General features: G+C 41.1%; 1 protein-coding gene across 2 annotated transcripts; it reads left to right on the top strand.

Moving 5' to 3' along the window:
• Positions 1–11,176: 11,176 nt before the first annotated feature.
• clint1a (clathrin interactor 1a) lies at positions 11,177–24,880 on the top strand. 2 transcript variants are annotated; one of them, XM_071506711.1, is made up of 12 exons: positions 11,177–11,319; positions 14,935–15,039; positions 15,909–16,005; positions 16,478–16,586; positions 17,053–17,217; positions 17,351–17,534; positions 17,984–18,203; positions 18,300–18,390; positions 18,968–19,033; positions 19,532–19,845; positions 22,137–22,347; positions 22,464–24,880. In XM_071506711.1, exons 1-12 carry the CDS (start codon positions 11,279–11,281, stop codon positions 22,763–22,765), a joined length of 1,905 nt encoding a protein of 634 aa, XP_071362812.1. In that variant the 5' UTR covers positions 11,177–11,278; the 3' UTR covers positions 22,766–24,880. The 2 variants fall into 2 exon arrangements, with proteins under 2 accessions (XP_071362812.1, XP_071362811.1); XM_071506710.1 differs by having other exon boundaries at positions 19,529–19,845.
• Positions 24,881–25,392: the final 512 nt, after the last annotated feature.

Genomic DNA, 25,392 nt, shown 5'->3' with positions numbered 1-25,392 from the left:
GCCAGCATGCCATGCACACACACACACACACACACACACACACATCACACACAAGTTTTCATTTTGGCATGCACTGACAAACTCTCGCAATCACTATGGCAGGGTGGAACACATGCTTGGAGTGGCAAACACACAGATGCACACAAACTGATACACACACACACATACACACACACATACACACACCTTGTGCCCAAGGGCATCTGTCCGCAGCCTAAGAGCTCCCAACTGTTGAGGAAAAACAGCTCAATTAGCTCAGTGGAGGAACTAACAAAATACATCTATACATGCACAAACACACACACACACACACACACACACACACACCGCCCACACACATACACACACTCAGAACTGCATTGATCCTTTCCCAGTCTGTGGCTCTAATTGGTGTGTTGATGATACTGTGAGAGTGTGGGATCCTTCAGGCAACCATAGAATGTCTTCCAGCTCTTTATTTCTCATTTAAAGTTGAAATACACCCACAAATCCTCCCAGTCGCATGCTGCAAAACTATACACTACCTGATATTCCTTTTGAGATTCCTTTTTTATGTCTGGGTTTAATCAAATTTTTCCTAGTATGTGGTAATGCCATACCTGACATCACTACAGGATCTCAAAAAGCACACACTGCAGCCTTAAAAATCAGAGCATGCCACTGCCATAAATATCTAATAGCTTGATGACTTTGTTGCTCCCAGTAGATTGAACAGTTGTAAAAACCATCTATCCATTATGTGCATGTCCATTAAAACTATGCACACAAATACTCAATGAGCACCTTCAATTTAAATATACACAAACCCTGACATGCACACACACACACACACACACACTGACATGCACACAAAATGTTACAGCAAGTTATTGAGAGCAAATGGGGTAGAGTTATTTCCATAAAGGGTCTCAGTGGGTCTCAAGGATCTCTACTCCCGCCGACTGGGAGCGATTTAGCGAAGCACACACTGGTATATTAGTAACTGAAGACGTCTGGGGACAAAACTGCTCTCTCTAAAACCCTATCCCTCCACTGTGACCTCTAGAGCATTCACAACTGGGACTGGGAGGCACTCTCCATCTTTTGCCTTCTCTCTTTCGCTGACTATCTCAGTTTGTTCTCCTTTTCTCTTTGACTTTTGGTTATTTTATTTTTTTTACCATCTTCTTTTTTGAGAGGAGAGTTATCTTTTTTTATGCACATATATTTATTATATTATATATTTTTTCCTCTCTCATTTCATTCCACCCATATTCTACCCTATTTTTTCCACATTTTTCTCACTCTCTCTTACATCCATTCTCTCTCTCTCTCTCTCTCTCTCTCTGTCTCTCTCTCTCTCTCTCTCTCCCTCTTTCTCTCCACCCCGCCCCCCTCCCCACCTCCTTGGCCCCAGGGACGGACTGCTGATAGACTGTGTACACCAGCTGCCCAGGGGCTATTTTTAAGGAGCATTTGTCCTTCTCCTTCCCTCTGGAGACTGACTCAACCCAACAACATCTCGTCCACGCACACTCAAATGTGCGCACAAACACACACAGGCATTAACACATGCACTCATTAGCCCATGAGCATGCATGGCCCACACTTTTTCTCTCACACATATCCTCCGTCCAAGGGCATTCTGTAAATGTAGGGGCAGCTTGTAGCGCTGTAGCCTACTGCTTAACTGCACAGGAGCCCAGGCGCTCCACAGCCAGCCTCAGAGGGCTCATAAAGCTACCCTCCTCCCAGGGCTTGGCTAATACTCTCCCTTGTTCTAACCCTGCCTTACAATAGTTTGTAAAACAATACTGTAAAACACTGTTGCCGAGTATTGCGTCAGGCTGCTTTCATCACAAAACCCACAGCAGCCAATAGGGGTCCTTGAATAATGCATACAGGAAGTCGGAAGATTCAAGTTCCGTGGCACCCTGCAAACAGCAGCTTAACACCGCTGTAGTCTGTCTTATTTGACCCTGCTTTCACATCATGTCGTACAACTATAAAAAGGACAGAAATAGACACGTAAAAGCCTAAAAATACTGCAAGAAAGAGTAGTTGGATTTGCAGGAAACAGAGAAGAAAAATGTCATTAATAATGTAATTAGTCTGCTCACTGCTAACACCATCCTGAAAAATTCAGAAATGATTTCAATTTTCATTTGTAACCTTGGTTATAATTGTAAAGGAATTTGTTAACAAGCTACTAAATTATGTTCAAAGCATAAAATCTTGGCTGTGAACCTTACTTTTGTGTTGTTTTCAACCACTGCTGCTCAAAGCAAATGTAAAAAGATAAAATGAATCCTCAAACAACTGCTCCAGCAACCTCGTTAAGACATTATTTACTTTCATCGTTAGCCAAGGAAGAGGACACTAAAAATCTGTCAGCAGCCTGAAACGCCTGCTCGAGTGTCTGAGCACTGTTTAATTGTGCCATTTATCAGCCAAAAAAGCCTACACACTCATAAATAAACACAATGCCCATGCAGAGGAATTATAAAAATGTCACTGCGAACCCACAAGTGAGGCCAGTGTTGATGCATATTAAGCGATTTAGTCAGTGAAGGAGTAGAGCAAAAATATGATGGTTAATTTAAGAGTCATTAAAATTGTATGAATGTGCATTGCGCTTGCTTAGAGTGGGATTTTCTCTGATCGGTAACGAAGAGGGAGAAAGAGCAATACAAGCTGCCACACATTGTGGTCTATAAACTCACTGATTGATCATGGTCGAGGCAAGCAAACCTGAGAGGGAGGCCCAATCAATGTTTCTGAGACTGGGGAGATGTGTGTGTGTGTGTGTGTGTGTGTGTGTGTGTTTGTGTGTGTGTGTGTGTGTGTGTGTGTGTGTTTGTGTGTGTGTGTGTGTGTGTGTGTGTGTGTGTGTGTGTGTTTGTGTGTGTGTGTGTGTGTGTGTGTGTGTGGGTGGGTGGGTGCAAGTAAGTGTGCATTAATGCGTACTTACATGCAAGTGTGCACTATTTTGCCTTCATATGTTTACAGCCATGTGTGTTTCATGCATACTGAAGTGCATGCTTGTGTGTGTGCGTGTTTGTAGATATGTGTGTGTGTGTGTGTGTGTGTGTGTGATTGTGTGCTTCCCTCATTTGAGGAAAGACAATGTTCTACATTCCACAGGGGAACAGAGTCATTACCGAAGCAGGAACTGAAGCCTGGAGGCCACGGCTCTGCATGTAGTGTGATCGAGCTAGTTTCTCACTGAGACGTGCTGTAGAACACACACTCCGCCATTACCAGTGCCCTGCAGTTCAAATCTCACTCCCACCTTATTTCAACTGGGAAAAATAGGTAAAGTTGACAAAAACAAACAAGTATCTCACCGTGGCAGCTCTGAGGTGAAGCCATCATTGGTTTATCCACTAACGCTGCACCTGCCTAAAAACACTGTATATCATATATTACGTGTTGAGTGGACATTTGTGAGGTGACATGCAGATCTAGACAACGAGAATCCTCTGTGAGTCCCAGCCTGAGCTTTTGTGACCAGCCTCTGAGGGACATGTCTGCTGTGAAGCCCTCTGCTGCCCTCTGTTGGTGACTGAACCTCACCCACTGTTCCCACCCAGTGCAGGTGTGGACATATGGCAGCTGTCTATCACGAAATAACAGGTGCGCGAGTGATTCTTCCTTCTCCCACTCTGCTCCTCTGCTTTTGTCAATTTCCCTCCTGGCATAAAGCAAGACAAAGTATGGCTTGGGTTAATTTCCCCTGTTGCTCACACACACAGGTCGTTAGCATGGCCCACAGGAAACTATTGTTCCGTCATAATAGATGGCAATCAGAGGTGAGGCCTGCTAACGTCTGCTGTCACCTGATGCTCCGTCTGTTCACCTCTCTCACTCTCTCTCTCTATCATTTTAGCTCTTTTTCCCTCTCAGTTTTCTCATGTGTTCAAGCAAAAGTGCAGTTGCTGTGTGACACGCTCATACTTACAGATAAATTGTACATTTGTAGTTTTTTCTCCCCCTTTTCTCTTGTACTCTTAGCCACTAAATTAAGCATGACATATCTGGGTTGCGATAGCCCTATAACACAATACTTAATGCTTCTATACAGCACTGAATCTCTTTTGAAAGCACAAATGCACACATATTGTGAGCACACACACACCAGCCCTAACCCACACACTAAACTACTTCCTTTTACAACCTCCATCTGTGCCTCTTTTATTAAAAAAAAAAAAAATCTCTCAACATAGATCCATGAACTTCATTCCATTCAGCCACATTTGAGACCTTTTTTCCTTTAGTCCAAATGTCTCTCTGCATATTCTGGCATCCTTCTAGTACCAACAATGGGTTTCCAGGACCTGCAGTCATAAACATCGCCACAGACTTCCAGTGCACTCACAGTATGGCACAATAGTGTTGATTTTGATTGACATTGCTGGCGATGTGTAAAAAAAAATATGAATATTTACAGTATTAGTATTAGTCATGGTAAAAATTCCAGTCACATCACATACATACTCTTAAACTACCCTTGATCTATAAACAGACTGAGAATGAGGGGCCTTGATTGGCTGAGAGAATGACTGACAGCTGAACGAGTGGAACCTTTGAATGTGAAACTCAAAGGAAAGATGGGAAGCGTGTTTGTGCAGGTCCCAGGGGGGGAAAAGCCTGGGTTTCACACACACACATACACACACGCACGCACACACACACACACACATACACACACACACACACACACACACACACACACACACACACACACATTGTGATCTTGCTCTACTTTGGGCTGTGCTCCACATGAAAGTGCCGATGCTTCCTGCTGTTTGAGACGAGCTCTGTGTTGCGCTGCAAAAGAACATACGTGTCTGTATATTCACGGACAGGTCTGTGTGGAGACCAGAGCAGGTGAGATTGTATCCATCTATAGTACCTTGGCCTTTGTGGAATATTTCTCTTTCTCTGCCTCTCTGCCACATTTCCTCCTCCTCTTATCCTCTGTGTGTGTGTGTGTGTGTGTGTGTGTGTGTGTGTGTCTTTCCTTTCTGTCCTTTTATATTTCTTTTTCCTTCTATTTTCCTCTCTTTTTCTTCTTCCTCTTTCCTTTTCTTCTTCTTGTCCCCAGAGAGAAAAAGGAAGTTTTATTCACATGAGTTTCATTCACATCTTCAGATCCACTCAGGTAATACAAAACAGCACAACAACGTTTCCATTCAGTTTTTAGCGCCTTTTGTTAATTTCTACCTTTATCGTGCAAACATGACGAAAAATATCCAGGTGTTTCCTCTACAAATTTAAATTACCTTCAAAAAAATCCAAAATTACAAGTTTAATTATAATCATATTTCTTTTTGTCAGCATATTACTGACTCATCATTCCCTCAAAATAATATTTAATATAGGAAGTGAGTGTATCACTGTGTTGTACAAATGGCACTCCACAAATGTGGAGGCACTGTGCCCTTGACTATCCCCCTGCTGAAAGTAAGTCTTAGCCAATTAACAACGTCTTCTACTAGGTCTACATGCACACACGCAAACACACACGTGCATGCACTCACACACACCCAAACCTCACAGCTCATGGGACTAAACCTCATTAACTGCTCTGAGACAGACACTCTCTCTTTAATCAATCCTTTTCTAAGACTGAGCGCACATGGAGGAACGGTGACAATACAACACAAGCACACACACAAACATACACACACACACACACACATGTGGGGAGAGAGAGGAGCTTAGATACATTCACACACTGGTCTCCCAGAGAGAAAAACATGGTCATTTGCCAGGGTGATTCAACTCTAAAACACCCTAATTACATCGACAAAGCCACTTTGTTTTGGTGCTGGATAAAATGTGAATGATTTAGCATATTATTATTATGCCTCTGAAATATTAACCAACCCCGAGGGACTTTATCTGCTCTTTTAAATATATGCAAATTATTTTATTTTGGTTTGGTTTGTTTCCAGTGACTTTTGTGAATTGTGTTTGGATAATTAAATGAGTGCGTGCAGATGTAGAATCGCAGGCAGTGCCTACACGATATGATGATCTGCCAGATTAGCATACAAATTAGGAATGTTGCACCTCGACTGCTAATCGACTAACTTTTGTTTTCACTTCAACCTTGACCTATTTGAAACATCCACCCAGTGTCTGGCCTTGGAGTGGGAATGTAAACACTGTTCCCTGGCTTTTAATTGATAAGACTCATTTGATATTGTCCTTCATTCCGAACACTTCTCATGTCAGTGCTCTTTCAATTACGACTGTCCTCCTATCTCACAGTGCTTATTCATACAGCGCCACTGGATTGATGGTGCACTAGAGATCTACTATTGTGGTTCTGCATTGAGTGAAACAGTGTACTACTGTGTGAGCCAGGTTCTATTTTCTCTTGTATCCAGAGTTGAGGAGTTCTTTTGAATGACGTAGTGGACCTGGAACTGTTGATGTGCAGAACGCCAACATTTCAGCTCTGTCTTACTTCACTGATTGCCTTGTGAATCCCTGATGGGTTCCGCTTCGAACATAATCATTTCCCTAACATGGGATAATTTGATTCTATTACTCTAACAACAGCGCAAACAAATTGCCTACGTAATTTATTGTGCCAATAATAGCAAAAACAGATGTGGTAATGGTACTGTGGCTTTCCACCCCCAAATTTATATGGACTTCAACCAAACTGGATGTTATCATTAAGATACATTTATGAACACACTGCCTCACGTTTACTTAAGGCATTTATTGTGTCCAAACATGTATAATTATGGTTTGGCAAAATGGTGATCTTCAGCCTCTGTTTCTTAATTCTTGCACCCACACAGCTCCAGGTCTTTTTTCCAAACACCCCACCACCCCCCATCCCCTCAACTTCCCATCAGCCTCAGCTTTCTCTCTGCTTATCAGGGTGACTTCCTGTGAGGAGGTTCAAGACACAAACAACACCCGTGTATCTCTTCAGCCATATTATCTTTACGAATGCTGCATTTCACTCGTCTACAGCATCTCCCCGGCCCTCCCTCTCCCTCCTGTAAGCTCTACCGCTCCACTCACTGGTGTTCCATATGCCCTCTGAAACCCTCTGCTCTGTCCCATTTCTCCCATTGCCTCGGGTCCTTTTTGACACCCCTGGAATGTTAATGGGCCAATCAGAGACACTGTCCTTGAGAATCTCACTTTGGCTCATTTTCATACCCCCCCCCACCCCACCCCACCCCTCTCCACCTCTCAGATTTATAACCTCAGCTGCTTACAGCTCCAGATGTTTTGTTCTGGTTTTTACTCTCTGTAATTGCTAATTCAATCTGGTTGTAAAGGAGCAGATGCTCTCAGGACTTGAGCATACCTGTGTGGGTTTCACCGTGTGTATGTGTTAGCTTTCTCGCCCATGTACAAAGCAACAGGATTTACTGTAACACCCTGACCCATAAACATAAGCCTTCACAATTACACCAAGCTCATTTCCTCATGTAGGGGAATAAGACAACAGCAGTTTTTTTTTTACTTGCAAAGAAATGCACACTGGCATCAACTTCAATTATACACTGAATTACTGTCAGCCTTAAATCACCGATGCTGAGATTTAGTTGTACTGACAGTTGGCTTTGGAGGTCTAAACTGTGGTGGGAGGCTCTCTCATCAACCTCCTCACATTTTTTTATCATCTTCCATCCTTTTTCTCACCAGGGAAAGTGGCAATCCAGTCCAGTTTAGAGAGAAAAATAAACAGACTGGTTATCCACAGGAATGTGAATGCTACTTTAGTCCCATTAGGAACATCTGTGTGTGTGGTTTGAGATCACAGCGGGTTGTCCGAGCGACTTTGAACATGTGACAAGTGGCTTCATTGTTTTAGCATATTCAGTACCTACATACCGTGCCAGATATGCTGTGTACACTTGCACACATATCTATGCGGTCCACACATATTTACAGCATATTTACATGAAAGCGTACACACACAAACACACACATAAACGCACACACACACGCTCACACACACACCAGTCCTTGCTCACATGCCCATACACATGCACACCACAGAGGACCTGTCATGTGTCATGGAGACAGGGGTCAGATACTGTGTGATGTGTGTGGGGGTTATATCGCTTGGGAAAAGGACTAAAGATCTTACCGGGGCTGCAAGAGGGCCAACAATAACAGCCTGAAATATAACAGCAGTGAAAGAACCCTTGCACTGACAGGAGGAAAGCTGGGCCCCAGCAAGTGACTCCACAGATCAGAACCTCTTCTGCGGGCACAGAGATGGGCGGGATCCTTAATTCATAGCTAATGTGCAAAACAAAGAACATTGTTTTCTAATGACATTGTAAAACTGCAAAGAAAAAAGCACAGTGTGTTGTGAGTGATTGGAAGCACATGTTTGAAGAGAAAGAATAAAAGCAGAGTTATAGAAGCGGTGTCTTTTTTTTTTTTTTTTTTGCGCATTCCCAAGTTGAGATGATGTTCTGACCACATTTGTCATGGGAACTTCAGCCATGTAAACACACAGCCTCGACCCCCAGTGATCGCACTGACTGACACACACACACACACACACACTCTTATGTGCACAGACACTGAATACACTAACCCCTGCACAACAATCAGCAGTCTCCAGTACCAGAGAAGTCAGAGTGCCCCCTAGTGATGCCTGTGTTACAATTACAGCATGTTTATCTAGCTTAGTTTTTCATCTCCTGCAACTCAAAAGTTGTTAGTGACAACTTGGTCTCAGTAGACCAAACTGATGATCAACCGAAGAGCAAGATGATGAATGGAATGTGGTTATAAAATATGAAATATCAAAGAACGGCTTCCATATCCAAAGACAGAATATGGGTCTACAAGATTTCTTACAGAGAATGTTTTTGCCTCTAAAACTCTCCAAAAAAAAAAGAAAAAAAAATCTCCAAAGACTGCTTTGACAGCACAATTTAACTGCATAAATATTGTTTGAGATCATATTTCTCCAATTAAGTCCTCTGCCAGCCCAGTTGTTTTTTCCCTTGACTGCATAGCACTGTACTGTACTTAAAACAAAACACACATACACATGCATACAGACTCACATCCACACACACCCTATACTTCAGTGTACAGAATTTTGATCTTTAAGGACACAAGGGTTTTTCAATCAAAGCTTTGATTGAATACTTTGCCATCCTCAGCACTCGCATACTCACAAATACACACATATTGTTGACAGAGAGTGTCTTGAGCAACATCATTTACCACTTAGGCCCCTCCCCGAGGACCATGCCATTCTTAATGCGTGGCAGATAGGTTGATAGCTCTGGTTTCTGTCGAGAAGTGCATGTCAATCAACAGCTCACGTCAACGTCACTGAGGCAAAGTGTTTCTGAAAGATCTTTTTACTGAGTGCCTTTCTATCCATCCTCTCTTCCAACCCACACATACTCACACATGCACAAACACACACACACAGCCATTTCCATCTCAGCAATCACTTCTCCTAGAGTTCTCCTCTTTGGACGTGTAACAGTAATTGAGGTTGCTCCCCTGGGTGCAGTGCATTCTGGGCCGTTAAGTGCTGTTTCTTGTTGTTTTTTTCTCAAATGGGTTGTATTTTGGCTATTGTGTTGTTTCTTCCTGCTCTCCTATAGAAGTGTAAGCAGTGGGCCATATTTACACGTATCATTAGAGAATAGAAACCCTGTCAGATGTAGGGCATCCGAGGGCTTATCTTGCCCACTGGAATATCAATCAATACGACAAATAGTCTTAATACTTTTTGTATATGCCCAGTTGCAGGAGAATCAAAAGCATATTTCAAGGCAGATACAATCACTTCTGACAGTCATGTAATCATTCCTTTATTAAAATCAACTCTAGAATACCAGTTTATCTTACTCATAAGACGACTGTGTCAATATTTGAGATGCCACTCAGTCAGTCAAGGGTGTTCACTTGCTACGCTGACCTCCCTGCTCACCACATCAGGCCTGGCTTGAGTACACCCGGTGACCTTTCTGCTTGTTGGTGACGTTGTCTGTCCAGAAGAGGGAGGGATTGATCTGGATTGACACAAACAGCCAGTGCCCTGCCTGGCCTGTCACACAGCATCACTGGGTCATTGTAGCATGCCTGAATGCCAGATGAGGAGGGATGGAGAACACACAGGGTGGTGACCTGCTGACTATCATGTAGGCCACAGTTTTGGAGAAGCTGGAACACATTTGAACAAATAAGGTTTTACAATAGAGGGCAATATGCAGCATGAAGTGAAAGTCAAAGAATGTCACTTGAAAATAGAATCGAGTGATAAATTGAGAATCAACTGTTACAGAAATGGGTGTACTTGATGATATGGCCCAGAAGGCAGATACAGATAACAATATTTGACACTTCATGAAATTGTCAAATACAATATACGAGATTATATCAGCTTTTTATATAAACATACCACACACATTTTGATATAGAACATTTAAACAATTAATTTGAATGTATAAATATTCAAGGAGAAAGGAAATGAAGCTTTTAACCCATAAACTTGACTATGTTACTATGTTATGTTATGTCATTACCATTTCAAAACTATCCTTAACATATCTCTGTACATTTCTGTACTGCAATGCCCAATTACTTATTGGCCCACATGTGATAAGACAAAATAGGCCTGGCCAATTTATCAACATACTCTATGGGGTACATAGTGTCTTCGTGTATCATCACTGTGTTTATAAACCATAATGCTTATATTCTGACATGTCAAGAGCTAAAGTAAACCACATTTTCACTGCATCTTGGACTAAAGACAAATTATTGCAGATTGCAATTACTATTGTTAATTTTTGCAGTTATTGGAGATTTTTTTTCAATGGGGTCTCAGGATATTTCACTTTTTTAATCATTAGAATGTACATTTTGTCTACTCCCCATGGGCCCTTGATGGGATTCACAACAGGTTCTTCAATCTCAATGTTCCTCTAGCAAGTGTTTTTTTTTGTTTGTTTTTTTTTTTCATACATCATAATCGGTGCTGCAAGTTACCAGCAGTTGTTCATACATATAAAAATGTTAATGTACTTACAGTTGCAATGGTGGTGCCTGAACACTACGTAGAAACTACAACTCCAGTGCTGCTTTACAGTTTAGATGACGTTACAGGGGCATTTCCCGTAGTAACCTTTCCTGTGTGTCCGGTGGTGCGTTTGCGCCTCCTGCCTTGAGAGAGAGGTGAAGAAGAGTTTACTTTACGGAGTTCAAGGTTTCGGTGTAGCTACGTCTGGAGTAAAGGGTTTTGCCGAGGCAGAAAGCCCCTTTTCACAGAGCCAAGATGCTGAATATGTGGAAGGTTAGGGAGTTGGTTGACAAAGCGTGAGTATCTCCCAACTATATTTCGTTTGTTTCGTGTTGTTTTTCCCTTTGGTTTACCTGTTTGAAAGAGACACGTACCCAAAACTTTGACGTCACGTAACTCCAACAAGTTAGCTAGCCTGGATGCTTCTAGCGAGTTAGTGAGCTGACTTTGACAAATACTATTTTACTTCAAGTATGAGTACCAGTTTTTTGTCACAGTTTCTTTGCTTGGTCATTCGCCTAGCGTGAAACGACACACACACTGTTATAACATGACTGAGTGTGTTGTTTGTGCGTTTTCTCCGACAGTACAAGCTAACTCACTTAGCTAACAAGCTAATTATCTAGCCCGCTGGCTAGGTAGCTTTAGCCGACTAGGCTAGCCAGCTAAGCTAGTTTGACAGCTCCTGGACTCAACAATAAAGAGGGAGTGTTAAAACGTTATACTTTAACGCACATATTGTCTGACCGTCGCCTGTCTACCACTGCCTGGAAATATTTTTAAGAGTATAGAAATGTGTTACTCTGAGGACCGACTATTATGACACTTGTAGCTAAGTTTCACTCAACGTTACAGTAGCTGTACTGTGAGTGATGTCATTTGTTAAACTTCATACCACATGGCTGTATTACTGTTTGTCGTCTTAACTGCCACATTTTTATGTTTGTCTTACACCCTGACTACTTGCCAAGTGGAACTAGTCAGACAACATAATGAAGGACCCCCGAGGTTATCCCAAAATAATACATCAGAACATAAGAGACTCATTATAATGACTTATTTAAACGACTGCTGCTGCAACTGTCTCATTGATTCAGTCTACAATATACATATGATATGTAGCCGTCTTATCAGTTGTGTTGTATCACTATATATCACTACACACGGTAAGCTGTCACTGAATTGTGATATATAACAACAAACAACGAGATAAACAGCAGAGGCTTATTAGTCAGTGACCAGTGATCCTGCAGGGTTTCGCAACGTGCTGGTGCAAGAATTTGACAAGTTAAGCTTGACATGGCAGGTACTGTTTACCTTTCCACCAGGTTTTGAATAAATGGTGATTGTTATGAGGTAATTGTCTCTCCAAGCATGGCCAGCAATTACCTGAAATATAGTACCTGAAATTATCTACCAGCCAGCAATGGCCATGGGCAACACCTTGGGTATTGTGGGTCTTTTGTTCTGCTTTGCATTCAGGTTAACTCTTAACTGCTAACTACACATGCAAACACGTTGCTCTGTACTGTAGAGCTGTGGTAGGCTATTTCGCAATATTTCCTCCCTTCTAATGTTTTATGGCTAATTTTGCAAACCCACACAATGGCCTGTTCTTAACTCTATCCAAGAATACATTCCTGCTGAATGTCTACCTGTAGTGTTACCTCCAGGGACATGAGAGACACCGAGAAGGGACAGATTTAAAGAGATAAAGAAAGAAAGGTGTGAGTTTCAAAGATTAAAGGGAAGGGAGTGTCCATGTCCCTTTCCTCCCCGCGTCTTTGAAGTTGTCTACAATAAAAGAGCTTTTGTTTTTAGACATTCTGAAATGGTCACTTTTTTTGTACTGACACAAATTTGAATAATCTTCACAAAATGTCACCAAACGGTGAGTCTTTTGCACTGACTGTGTGGCATAGTGCAACACTTCCTGTTGTATGATTAAGCTAAGGTTTTTGCTGAGGTAGGACATGCAAGTTAATGTTTTATCCTGTTGTAAATAAGTCTTGCAGTGAATGAAAGCAACATATATCGTATGAAGAATAAAATACAATTGGGTTCATGAGCTGAACTGCAAGGGAAATGTTTTGACAGACTTGAAGTGCTGTATCTAACTGAAATCTGTGTGATAGTGTGTCGCTGTGAGAGAGTAACACAGCTTCCGTTTTATCTGGCTGATAACTAGGACGGGAGCCACCACTGAGAGGAGTTGAGATGTTGCATCACTACATCATATCCTCTGTGTTTGACTGTCATTCATGCAAACATCGTGCGGTATCTATAACATCGCCAGAGGATATATGTAGTTAGTAACACAGCACACAAAGTAATCAGACCCTCCAAAACTAAATGAATCTAAATGAAACCTGAACTGAAAAATGAGGGCCCTTTTTTTTTCTTTTCTTTTCTTTTTTTTTTTTTACCAATTACATCTTATGTCTTATCCAGGACTGATCTGAGTGTAATATGAAGAATATTCCCGTGAGAAATCAATTTGATACAAGTACAAGACCTAATGTCTCGCTCACCAGCTGATTTGAATCTGTTGTGAAAAAGCAACTGGCATGGTCATTTTCAAATGCTTTTGTTGGCATAGACCACATTTTACAAAAGAGAGTATGTTGTCAGAGTTGTAGCCGTACCCTGCAGCTTGCAGTAGTAATAGAGCTTTCTCCAGAGCCACAGAGAGGGTGTACCTCTGTTAACGCCACCATCAAATTGGTTTTGCTCTTCTAGGCCCTGTACATTTTATCGCTGATGTGGCAGTAGTGAGGGAGCAATGACGAGCTGCAGGTTTCACATATAGTGCCTCGCCATGTTTTGGCTAAAGCTGTGACAGGGCTTACTTAATGTGCCACATAAAAATGGCAAGTGACAGTACTCTTAGGGCAAAGCATTAGAAGTGAAGTGAATACACTGCACAAGCCACTGCAGGAATTGGCTAGATAACCAGTTGATCTAGGCATTGCTGAATATATGTCATATATATATATGTGTGTGTGTGTGTGTGTGTATAACTTATTTAATAAATTTATATGCTTAAATCAGGAATAGTCCAATTTGAATCCAAAATCTCCTCTGCAAAGTCCTTGCCCAGTAACCTAAAATAGCTGATGTAAAGAGACCGTAATGCTTCAGAAATGGACCCACATCCTGTATGTCTGTAGAATATGCTTGGAAGATCCTTTGTTCCTCTTAACACCTTTTGTGACTAGGAGGTTAGTATTCTGTCTTGTAATAAGTGCTGGTTGTGACAGCATGTATGAGGACCTAGTGTAGACCTACTAACAGAACTGCAACTACAAGTTTTGGTAATCTGATTGAATAGATAATGGCCATTACTTGGTTTGCCTTAGTTTGTTGTTTAATCATCATGACTCTGAATATGTTCACAGGCTGCTAAACTTGCCTTGTTGAATACATGGTGCTTGTTAATTCAGCTTTTTTTTTTCTTTCCATTAAACGTTATGAAATATAGAAGCTAAGTGGTTTAGAAAATACTCTGTCAGCCTGAGATTATTAGACAGCTACCATTTATAGTGTCAGTGTTCCTTCTTATTTGAGGTTCCTCGCCCAGAGCATGCATATCCCTGTTTCACTGAGAGCCATTTATGTGTTGATATTGGACACAAATTTGCATTGGCTTCTTTAGTCCCTTGTTTTTGTTTTTTACAAGTGATTAGATTCAGAGCACACACAAGCACTCCCTGTTGTCCTCTCAGCCTTTAAACGGACAAGTGAATGGGTGTGGCTATAATGAGAGAACCTTTTATCTGCTATCGTCCATATTGTGTTTGCACTGGTGGCCAGATATTTTGAACTGAAATGGCAAGTGACACGTAGAATACGTCACATTGGCATAATTTGTAAATTAATGTTTGATGGGTTTTTTTTATTCTATTGTACAGAACCAACGTGGTGATGAACTACTCAGAGGTGGAGTCTAAAGTCAGAGAGGCCACCAATGACGACCCCTGGGGACCGTCAGGACAGCTGATGAGTGAAATCTCTAGGTAAGGAAAACGCACAGTGTTATAAAAGATGTCCTGCTGAAAAGTACCAAGGTTATTTGTAAATAAAATAAAGCCCTTTTCCATTCCAGGAACATCTTCTTAAGCTTAAGAAATTCACCTGCTTTTCAACTATAGGAACCTATTTTAAGTCTTAGTCCTTGGGCCCTACCCACAAAAGTCCCTGTTACCAATGTATTTTTCTGCCTGCCAGAAACAACTGTTTTGCAGTTGGCAGTACTGAAAACAAGGCTCACAGCTGTTACATGTGTACAACATTCATTCAAAATGCTGAAAGCACTGGTTTGTATGTCAGTATTAGGGCAGAGATGACAATTTTAAATGGTTCTGTTGTTGTTGACATTTAAACTATAATTATGAAGACAACTAGAGACAGAAATTTCATTTAGTAATAGTTTCATTGTGATTACACTCTTAAAGCAGAAAAGGAAGCAGACAAAACTATGAGAAGATATTCTGAAAATTGTCTTGACTTTTAGGTGTTTTTTCAGACTCACTTTCCCGCACGTCTCTCCTCCTACATTAATCCAGACATTACATTTGCACAGCAGTAAATTACGAAGAACAAGACACCTAAATCGCCTCAAAATTTACAGTGTTGATGTCTTGTTGCATACAAAGTCATATAAGTAATCCTCTCAGTTTTTGGGTTGCAGTGGATTCACATATACAAATATGCTAAAGGAACCTGTAGTGCTACTAAACTAATACTTCCTTAGTTTAGTACACCTGTCTCTGTAGATCTTGGTGGTCCTTTTTCAAAGGCTATAAGAGGACTAACTAATTAACTAATTCAAACATATGTCATATATCCCTCTCTCTTCTCTTTCCTTTCTTTCTTTCTTTTTCAGAGCCACCTTCATGTATGAGCAATTTCCAGAGGTGATGAACATGCTGTGGGGCCGCATGTTGAGAGACAACAAGAAGAACTGGAGGAGAGTCTACAAGGTCTGCTACTCTTCTAAACTGTTAAAGCATCTCATAATCACACTTGCTTAATTATGACATGAGGCGCGAAAGCCTTAGCAATAATTCCAGTTTTGATTATGCTTAAATTTGGGACCAGACTTAACTTTATTGATTTAGTTTAAAACCAGACTAAAACCGAAACCTATTTAAAATTAGTTAAATAACCTATTAACTTAGGTATCAACAACAAGACAAAGGTGGAGAATGGTGTTTTTAATTGAATTTGTCTTTTTGATTATTCACAAAACAAAAACAATTAAGATGCCTCACACTGTGAACATGTTCTGAATTGAGGCCAAACTATTCAATAACAAATAAAGTCATGACCATAAGACCATGGGTGGAGAAATCACAGCTTAAATAGGTTGGATTGAGTCTAACAAAATCCAAGTTTAAGAAAGAATGCTTAAGAAATTTTTGCTAAAACTTCTGTCACATGTCTTCTTCTCAGTCTCTGCTACTGCTGGCCCATCTAATCAGGAATGGATCAGAGAGAGTTGTTACCAGTGCCAGAGAACATCTGTATGACCTGAGATCATTAGAAAGCTACCACTTCGTAGGTAAGGTATTGTTGTGGTCTTTTCTCTTTCTTTACATGTTGGAGGTGTGGTACAGACACAGACTTGCCAAATAAAAACATCATAATCCATCATCAAATTGTTCTTTTCAGATTGATAAGGTGAGGCTTTCTACACTTCAGCTTTGCAGGGCGTTAATAACAATAGCTTCAGTGTGGGCTGTAATGAATGGATGAAGTCCTTAAGCCCTACTTATTCCACAACCCTTAAACCACACACACACACACGCACACCCTTATGCACGCTGCCTTAAATCTTTCTTTCACTCTTCCCAACCTTGTGTGCATATAAGATGCTGTTTACAAGGAAGAACATTCGGCTTTCCATGTACAGAGATATTTGTCATCTATTTGTGTCATTTAAGCACATTGCAAAGTTAATACAAAATGTTGCTCAATCATTAATTATATAAATGTCTGAGTTTTTGTGTCTCCACATCTGCCCCTAGATGAGAATGGGAAGGACCAGGGTGTGAATGTGCGTCACAAGGTGAAGGAACTGGTGGAGTTTGTTCAGGACGATGACAGGCTTAGGGAGGAACGGAAAAAGGCAAAGAAGATCAAAGACAAATACATTGGTGTATCCTCTGACAGTATGGGATACCGAAGTTACTGTAAGTCCTCATTTAAGCAAGTAATATGAACAGACTGATGATTAACCAAAACAATTGGGTTTTAGTTAAATTCATGTCTTCTTTCTCTTGTGTCTATCCCTTTTATTCCCCTTCTTAAATTCCTTCCTTCCAGCGGGGGACAGGTACGACTCCAGTGATAGCCGGGGAAAGTGGGACGATGACTGGGACAGAAATAAAGGGCAGTTCCCCTTCAGCGAGAAGTTGGGAGAGATAAGTGACAAAATCGGCAGTACCATTGATGATACCATCAGCAGATTTAGGAAGAAGGACAGAGATGACTCACCAGATCGATTTAGGTAGGAGACGGACAAGGCAGCATAATATATTTAGTGCCATATTGAACTTAAAGGCACAAACCATGTTCCAAATATAAACAAAAGAGAGGCCCCTACCACCAAAAGTCAAAAATAGAAAAATTTAACTATCACTTCCAAACTAATACAGGACAAACAACAACTAGACTGCTGTTAAAGGTTCTTACATCAGTATCAGCCTTTATTTTCAGTTGTGAACACACTAGACAATTTTGAATTAAGTCAAACTTTTCAATTATATTGTGAATATATCTGTGAATTACATGGTCAAAAATTACTCATCAAGACATTAATAGCCAAGACGGAAAACATAAAAGATTTATTTGGGTTCATGCAGTAGATAACAACAAGGCTTCATCCAGAACAGTATTTGAATAATGATGCTGTTTGTTCCTTGATAGATAAAGCCTAACCTATTATTTTCTCCACAGTGACAACGAGGAGGACCGGGGCCGCTCGTCTCACAATGGCCAGTCTGGAAAAGAGTTCAAAGATGAAGAGGAGACTGTTACCACCAAGAGTGTACAAATAGTCCAAGCAACAGAGACAACAGCAACACGCAAGAGAGGAGGGGTCCCGTCAAGGAAGGTGGACTTGGGAGCTGCAGCCAACTACACAGGAGACAGGAGCCCAAACACCACCACCAAACAGGTAGCAAGACCACACAAAAGCATATAAGATGAGAATTGTGCATGAAGTTATGTATTCACTGTCTCCTGATGTCTTTGTAAATGTTCTGTATTCCAGCCCCAGCCAGCAGCAGCCCCTCAACCTTCCAGTACTGGCCTAGCTGACCTACTAATGGTGGACACAACACCAAGCCAACCTGCTGCCACAGGTTTAATGTTATTAAATACCTTGACATTTTGTGAAATGCACTTGTTTGTTGTCTAACAGGAGTTAGTTAAACAGATTGATATCAGTTGCATTTCTATGGCTTTAGCAGAGAAACATGTTCAGCATAGCTTAGCACACACACTGGAACCTTAGGGAAACAGCTAGTCTCTGCCCAAAAGATAAAATATGCTGTCAAATATATGTTTTATTCACATGCTGTATTTTCTTAGCAAATAAGCTAGACACCAGTAAATCCAGGAAACTCCACAGTGACTACAGGACAAGACTCTGTTTGCAGTGACAGTGCCCAGCTGCTGCTGCTAGCTTCAGATTTTGGGGACAACAGGGGGAGGGAGTTGATGTATAGGAACTAAGTGCACCAGATGTTTTTGGAGCAGTCCCTGGTGAGTGGAGAGGGTGGGAGCACTGAACAGATGTTTGGTCTCCTCCACCTATCTACTGCCACCCCTCCCCTCCCTCCTACACTTCTGACGCTGAAGGAATGCTAACTATGGTAGAATGACACCTGGAGCTCGCTTGTGTAAAATTGACATGTTTATGTCTGTTTCTCAATGCAGACCTGATCAGTGGATTTGCTGACTTCTCCTCGTCTGCTGCCTCAGTCGGCCTCTCCTCAGGATCTGGTTGGTTTTTTTTTTGTGTGTTAGAGTGTGTATGTATGTGTGTGCTGTGCTGTTGCAGCCATACTGCTAGAATATTCACAGGGATGCTGGGAGGGAGCCCTGGCCATATGGAGCCTGCTACCTGCTCTGCATAACAAGAACAGACACACATCAACTCCTGTTATGGATGACAAGGAGACAGGGACAGAGGAAGAAGTTGGTGGGGGTGGAGGAAGCTGAGAGAGATTGAGAAAGGGAGAGAGACAACAAGCAGGACCAGTTCAATGAAAATTTAAAATGTGGCACCAGTGGTCACCGAGAATGCCCTGGATACAGCTGAACTGTCCTCACTAAACACTCAGTGGTTTATTCTTAATTGCTGTGACAGGTTTAAGTTTACTTGTTTGACTTTTATTTGCTGAATCTTTCAATTATTAACAAAGCCCACAATACAAACATTACTGTTTGGATGGTAAATTTAAACATTTACACAACTGTCTTTTTTACTTGTTGCAGCAGCACCAGCCTCCAACAGTAATGGAGACTTTGGAGAGTGGAATGCCTTCCCTGGAGGTCAGATGCCAGTGTCTGCTCAGTCCGTCGACACCAGTAAAAATGACCTTTTTGGAGCCATGACAACAGCCCCTCCCACTGCTGCTGCCAATGCCCCAGCACCCACCCCAGTCTCAGCTCCAGGCTCTGGTCCTGCCTCAGCAGACCTGTTTGACTTGATGGGGCCAACTCAGTCCCTCACATCCTCCCAGAGCCTCAACTTTAGCATGAGCAGCACACAGACAATGAGCAGCACAGTACTGCCCCAGTCTAGGTCACAGGTATGCATGATTGCACTCATACACACACGCATCCTTTTTTAATAATTCATCGATATACATATCATTACAAGACACATGAAGGAAGCATAAATGATCCAAGTGCAAGCAAAATATCTGCAGGAAAATAGCGATGCACTTCATGATTTTATGTTTAATTGATAGGGAGCTAGACTGATAAATCTGAGGGTTAAATAAAAGATTAGATGTTAGATGAAAAGTATTGTCATCATAGTTACCAGGTGATTATTTCAGAGATTTTTATGAATTTACACAAATATTGGAGCTGAATTGGATCGCCTTCCTCACACTGTCTCTGCAGTAGCTACAGGACTAGACTCATATCAGAGTCTGTTAGAGTGTGAGAAAAACGCTTCTTACAGTGCACTGGCTTTGTTTTGAATAGACTTAATCAACATTATCAAGCAGGGCAATACTGACCCAAACAGTCATGACAAGCCAATCAGTCTTACTCACTAGCAGCAGAGTATAATTACCATCTCCATCAGTGGAAGATATAGCAGTTAGATACCAGATGGATTGATTAATGATTTATTAGTTTAAAAACATTATGGTTAGAACTTATAAATACATTGATATTATCCTGTATTCTATCTAGCTTAGAATAGTATTAGTAGAGACACAAAAAAAACAGTTAGGTTCTAGATATGAATTCTATTGCCATCACTTTAGTGGAGGCTGCTGACAGCGATCATGGTTACAGCGATCGACTGCTTATATGGATTAAAAAGCTTTGGACAGGATCAATCCTATACAAATGCTGTTTAAATAATTTGCTTATAGTAAACAGGTAGTCCACTTAGTGTTCATTTTGGGTCTTATCATACATGACAATGTATGGAAAAAATAATTTGGAGCCTACTACTGCAAGCTGTCATATGCAAAGGCTCTCTTCTAACTTATTTGTACGAGGTTTTTGGACACAGTGTCTAACAACTGGTAACAACCATCTCTGCCTTCTCTCCAGACATTCAAAACATTCAAACAAAAGTTCACTCTGTTTGTGTCTGTGTGTTTGTATGTGTGCTGTGCTGTGCACACTTGTGCGCTGTGTCATATCTTCACTGCCATGGCTCAGTGAGTTATTTTGCCCTCACTTTCCTTATCTACTCATGTTTTGGGACTCTTACAGTGCATAATTAGTGTCCCTGCTCTCTCACAGCAGCAGGTATGTTACATGAGTGGAGCGTAATGCTTTCACCCTGACCAGTCACTCTGGGCTTGGAGGAGAAGGGGGCCACAGCACAGTATTATTTCATCTTTACATCAATAAATAGCAAAGCTGCTCGTTTCATTACTTTATACTCATGTAATAAATATACAAATCTAAATTTGATGGTAATCTGCGTGAGAAATAAAGACAAAGGAGAAAAAGAATTGGGTTTATATTAATCATGTGTTTATAGTGATCAATTTGAACTGGAAAGACAGTATCACTGTAATTGGTTTCCACTGTATTTTTACAGTGTAAACTGTACAGTTTGAGATTTAGCCAATCAATTTTTTTTTTTTTTTATCTAACCATGGACTTATTGATTTCCCATTGGCCATTAAATATCAAATATCACTTCCCATTTGATGCTTATGCATGAAGCGGCAAAGAGATAAATACCAAACAGATGTGATGAATCATATAACTAACCTATTACTCTGGCACAGGAGCTTTTGTTTTTGACACAGTTATTCACAGGTCACACTGCTTGTTGACCACATCAGTAAGCATCCGTGTGATAGAGACATAGCTCTTGTGATTGAAAGATGGGCAACCATGATGGTAGAGGGTTAACATGCAGCCTCACCAGATGCTCATCTCCCCCAGAGACCACCCACTAACCACCCACTCCTCCTGTTACTGACACACAGAATGAGAAGAATCAGGTTTGAGTTTCAGAAACATTAAAACCCTAACAAAAGCCTGCATATGTCGACATTATTTCCATGTTAAAAGGTTGTTGACCTACTTAAAAAAATAAATAAATAAAGCTCATTCTTTGTTTCACTGAGAAGACACACACCACTCTCTCAGTCTGTCGTTACTTCGTTTGGCATGTTTTAATGAGTTCAGAAGGAGACAGTAACAGACAGTATCAGGGTTTAATGGGTCAGGCTTAAGGTTTAAGGCCTTAAATAATGACAAAAACTGTATCTGACCATAATGTATTTCAGTGTTGGAGCTTTTATGCATCTTATCACTGTATATTTCAGTGATTTAAGACTGGATTAGTTGTATCCTTTACACTGTCTGAGCGAGTGTGTATCTTTGTCTGTACCAGCCCCTCCAGAACATAGGAGGTCCGCTACTTCCACAGTCTGTGCAGCCCCTCCAGCCAGCGCAGCAGGGAGTGGCCTCTCAAGGTGCCGGAGCCAAAGCGTCCCTCCCTTCCACCTGGTCAGACCACTCTGTTAACATCAGCCTGGACTTCCTAAGTCCAGGCATGCAGCCCCCCAAGCCTAACCAGCCCAGCCTCAACACCCTCCAACAAGGTGAGAGAAATGGATCTGACATGAATAGTGACCATATAACCAGACTTTGTCTTCTTTGTTAAAGCATACTTGAAATGTGATTTTTTTTTTAATTTATTGAGTTCTATCATTTCCAGGTAACCAGGCCAACATGCTCTCCCAAGGAGTTTCTGCCATGAGCCTTGGACCTACAACAGTCAGGCCGCCCATGAATCCCATGATGCATCCTGGTGCTAGCATGGGAATGGGAATGGGTATGGGGATGGGGATGGCTCCCAACCAGGGCATGATGGGGATGGGCATGAACATGGGGATGCCACAGGCAGGTATGGCCATGGGGATGCCTGGTGCTATGGGGATGGGAATGGGGATGAACCCTGCAATGGTCCAGCAGCCCAAACACGATGCCTTTGCTGACTTCGGCAACTTCGGAAAGTGATGGACCTGGAGAGCAAAGATTATCAGGAGGAGTGGTATCAGTCTCTGTCTCTCTCTCTCTCTCTCTCTCTCCCTCCGTCCATTGGTGAAGGATTGTTATGAGCTGCAAACAAAGAGTACTTGAATAATATCAACTATCATAATACCGACACCCTGCAATCTCCTTAAATTTGAAAGTAATACCATGTAGTGATACAGATCTAAATGAGTGAATGTGTGTGTGTTGTTTGAACCAATGATCTGCCTGGTCTGGGTTGGTTGTCAGACATACACTCTGATAGTGTGCCTTGTTTGTTTGTTATGAGTCGGTGAGAAGTGAGAAGAGGAAGTGTGTGCCACCGTGAGAATGTCAGGGAGATTTGCTTTATAACCTCAATCAAGTGAAATCACCAGAATAGCAAAAACATATATCAGTAGCTGCATATTTTTTGAGATTCATTCTCAGTAACCTTACTGAATGATGAGTTTGGATAACATGATCAGCCATTTTAACTTTCTAATGTACAATTAAGAATGTCAGGTTACCTCTTTTTTTTTTTTCTTGCTCTTCCTTTGACCTGTAAATAGAAATCTGGAGCCCTTACAATTAAGTTATGAAGTTCCTATAGAAGAGGCAGTGACAATGTGAGTAGTTGTATCACACAGACCAAATCTGATATGACTTAAGGCCTATTACAAAGCACATTGACACCTTCTCTTTGTACATAGTGTGCGCACACTCCAGATGTGGCCTGTCAGCGCTACAGTTAAAGTAATGAATGAGTGTGTGGAGTGAAAGCTATTGATCAATTTTAGGAGTTTCTCCTTCAACAGACCATCATTTGTGGCCTTTCTTATAGGTATATATATCTATAGATTTTACTTATGACAAATATTATAATCAGTTTGCATCCAAATGAGATAATCAGTGGGTAGAAAGAGCCTCATACAGGGGTTGTGGGTTCTTTATTACAGCAGAGTGCCTGAAAGACCTTTGCCTTTTCTCTTCAGTTAACCTCTTTGAAGGAGACAATGTGACTGTGCAGTGTTGAGGACAGCTACCAGAACTGAGTTTCTGTACTATGTACAAACAGTGTTTGTACTTGCACCTCAAGCCAAGTGTACTGTCTGTACAGACATTAGATGCAATTGTGTTATTATTTCATTCATTCACTGTTTTGTTTGTCCCATGTATATTTGGTTTCCACTCTGTTCAGACCAGTGATAGCTTCAGTTCTCTAAAAACACCAAGATGACAATACTTCAGTCAGCACCTGACTGCTCTGTTGATGCAGACTGTTATTAAGATTTGTTTGTACATCTATCAGTTGTCTCTTAAAATGCTCAACAGTGCATCTTGCTAAATGCTGCCTTCTCACCTTCCATCTTTGTTATTGTTACACATTAAAAACAACAATCTTGAAAACATTGTTGCTGCCATAACGGTCATTAGTCCAAGTCTGCATGTATTGAAAACCATCAGGTACAGAAAACTGTGTGAAAAGAGAGAGTCAGATGCAGCTTGTTCTCACTGATTACATTATTGTGATTGGATGAAGGTGTGTTTTGGAGTAACAGATAATGAAGAATCTTACTTAGCAGTACATCGACTAAGTGATGTGTCTGTAAGATGTACAAAACATTGCTCTTCCGTGGTTCAAGTGCCTGCCGATGGTTGCCTCCTGACCCTTGTAATGAGTGATTGATAAGTAAATCTTGGTTGCCTGATATATTTGGTATGTCAACGATGAGATAAATAATTCACTGACCAGAGGAGAAGGTAGTGGATTCTGCAGCCCCATGAGGTTTGAAGTTGTGCTTTCCGGCTCTCCCAAGGGCTCAAGAGGCTGAGCACACTAACACACAGTAGCCTTGCATTGGAGTCTGAAGCATTAAAATGACCAAAATCTGTTTGCTGTTTTTTCTAAAATATCTCAGTAGATTGTTTTATGCTTTTTATTTTTTACTTCAAATTATTTTGATCTTCTCTAAAATGGGATTGTTACTGAAACACTAGTATATGCAAATGTAAAAAAAAAGAAATCCTTTGAGAGAAATAAAATTTTGCATTATTCCCATTTTGATTTGATTTACACATCAAGATTCTTTATCTACAACATTAAACAGTTGATTGAAATCTGTTAATGGTGTGTGTTATTTGGTGTGCTGTGTCATTAGCGCCGTTCAAAAGAGCTTCAAGCAGCAAAAGTGAAGCCACTGTCCTCGACTTTGAAATTACATTTAGTTGACGCCAGTTTTTTAACTTCATTGTTTGAGCTAATAAAGAAAGACCTTCAATAAATATGTACATCCACAAATTATATTAATAAGGCCAACAGAACAACTGCTGGGACTGTAAACACTAACAGTACATAAATACTACGCTGAACACCAAATCCATAGATTTCCACTGCCGAGTGCATCACAGTGCAGGTAACAAGTCAAATTAAGACACACGTGACAGATTAGAGTCCAAGTGAAAACAGGTGAACTGAAGTAGCAACACTGGAAAAGGTCAGATAACGTAGTCTAACTGTATCCTTCTCGTAGCCATCAGTCCTCTGCCCTTCTCATATTGTATCAAGGTTTGTTAGAACACACTGGTGTGACAAACACGACTCAAACACGGCTTGCATTAAACAATTGACC

Source organism: Trachinotus anak, unplaced genomic scaffold (assembly GCF_046630095.1).
Source record: "Trachinotus anak isolate AG129_WGS33_773 ecotype Australia unplaced genomic scaffold, CSIRO_AGI_Tana_v1 ptg000021l, whole genome shotgun sequence".
NCBI classification, from domain to species: Eukaryota; Metazoa; Chordata; class Actinopteri; order Carangiformes; family Carangidae; genus Trachinotus; species Trachinotus anak.
This window is presented reverse-complemented; position numbering and strand designations above follow the sequence as displayed.

Excerpts from the sequence above, each read along its gene's own strand:
- clint1a (XM_071506710.1), top strand. The coding sequence starts at position 11,279 with ATGCTGAATATGTGGAAGGTTAGGGAGTTGGTTGACAAAGC. Across the intron at positions 18,391-18,967 it reads AAGCCAACCTGCTGCCACAG|ACCTGATCAGTGGATTTGCT; the intron begins GTTTAATGTTAT and ends TTCTCAATGCAG. Across the intron at positions 22,348-22,463 it reads CCTCAACACCCTCCAACAAG|GTAACCAGGCCAACATGCTC; the intron begins GTGAGAGAAATG and ends TATCATTTCCAG.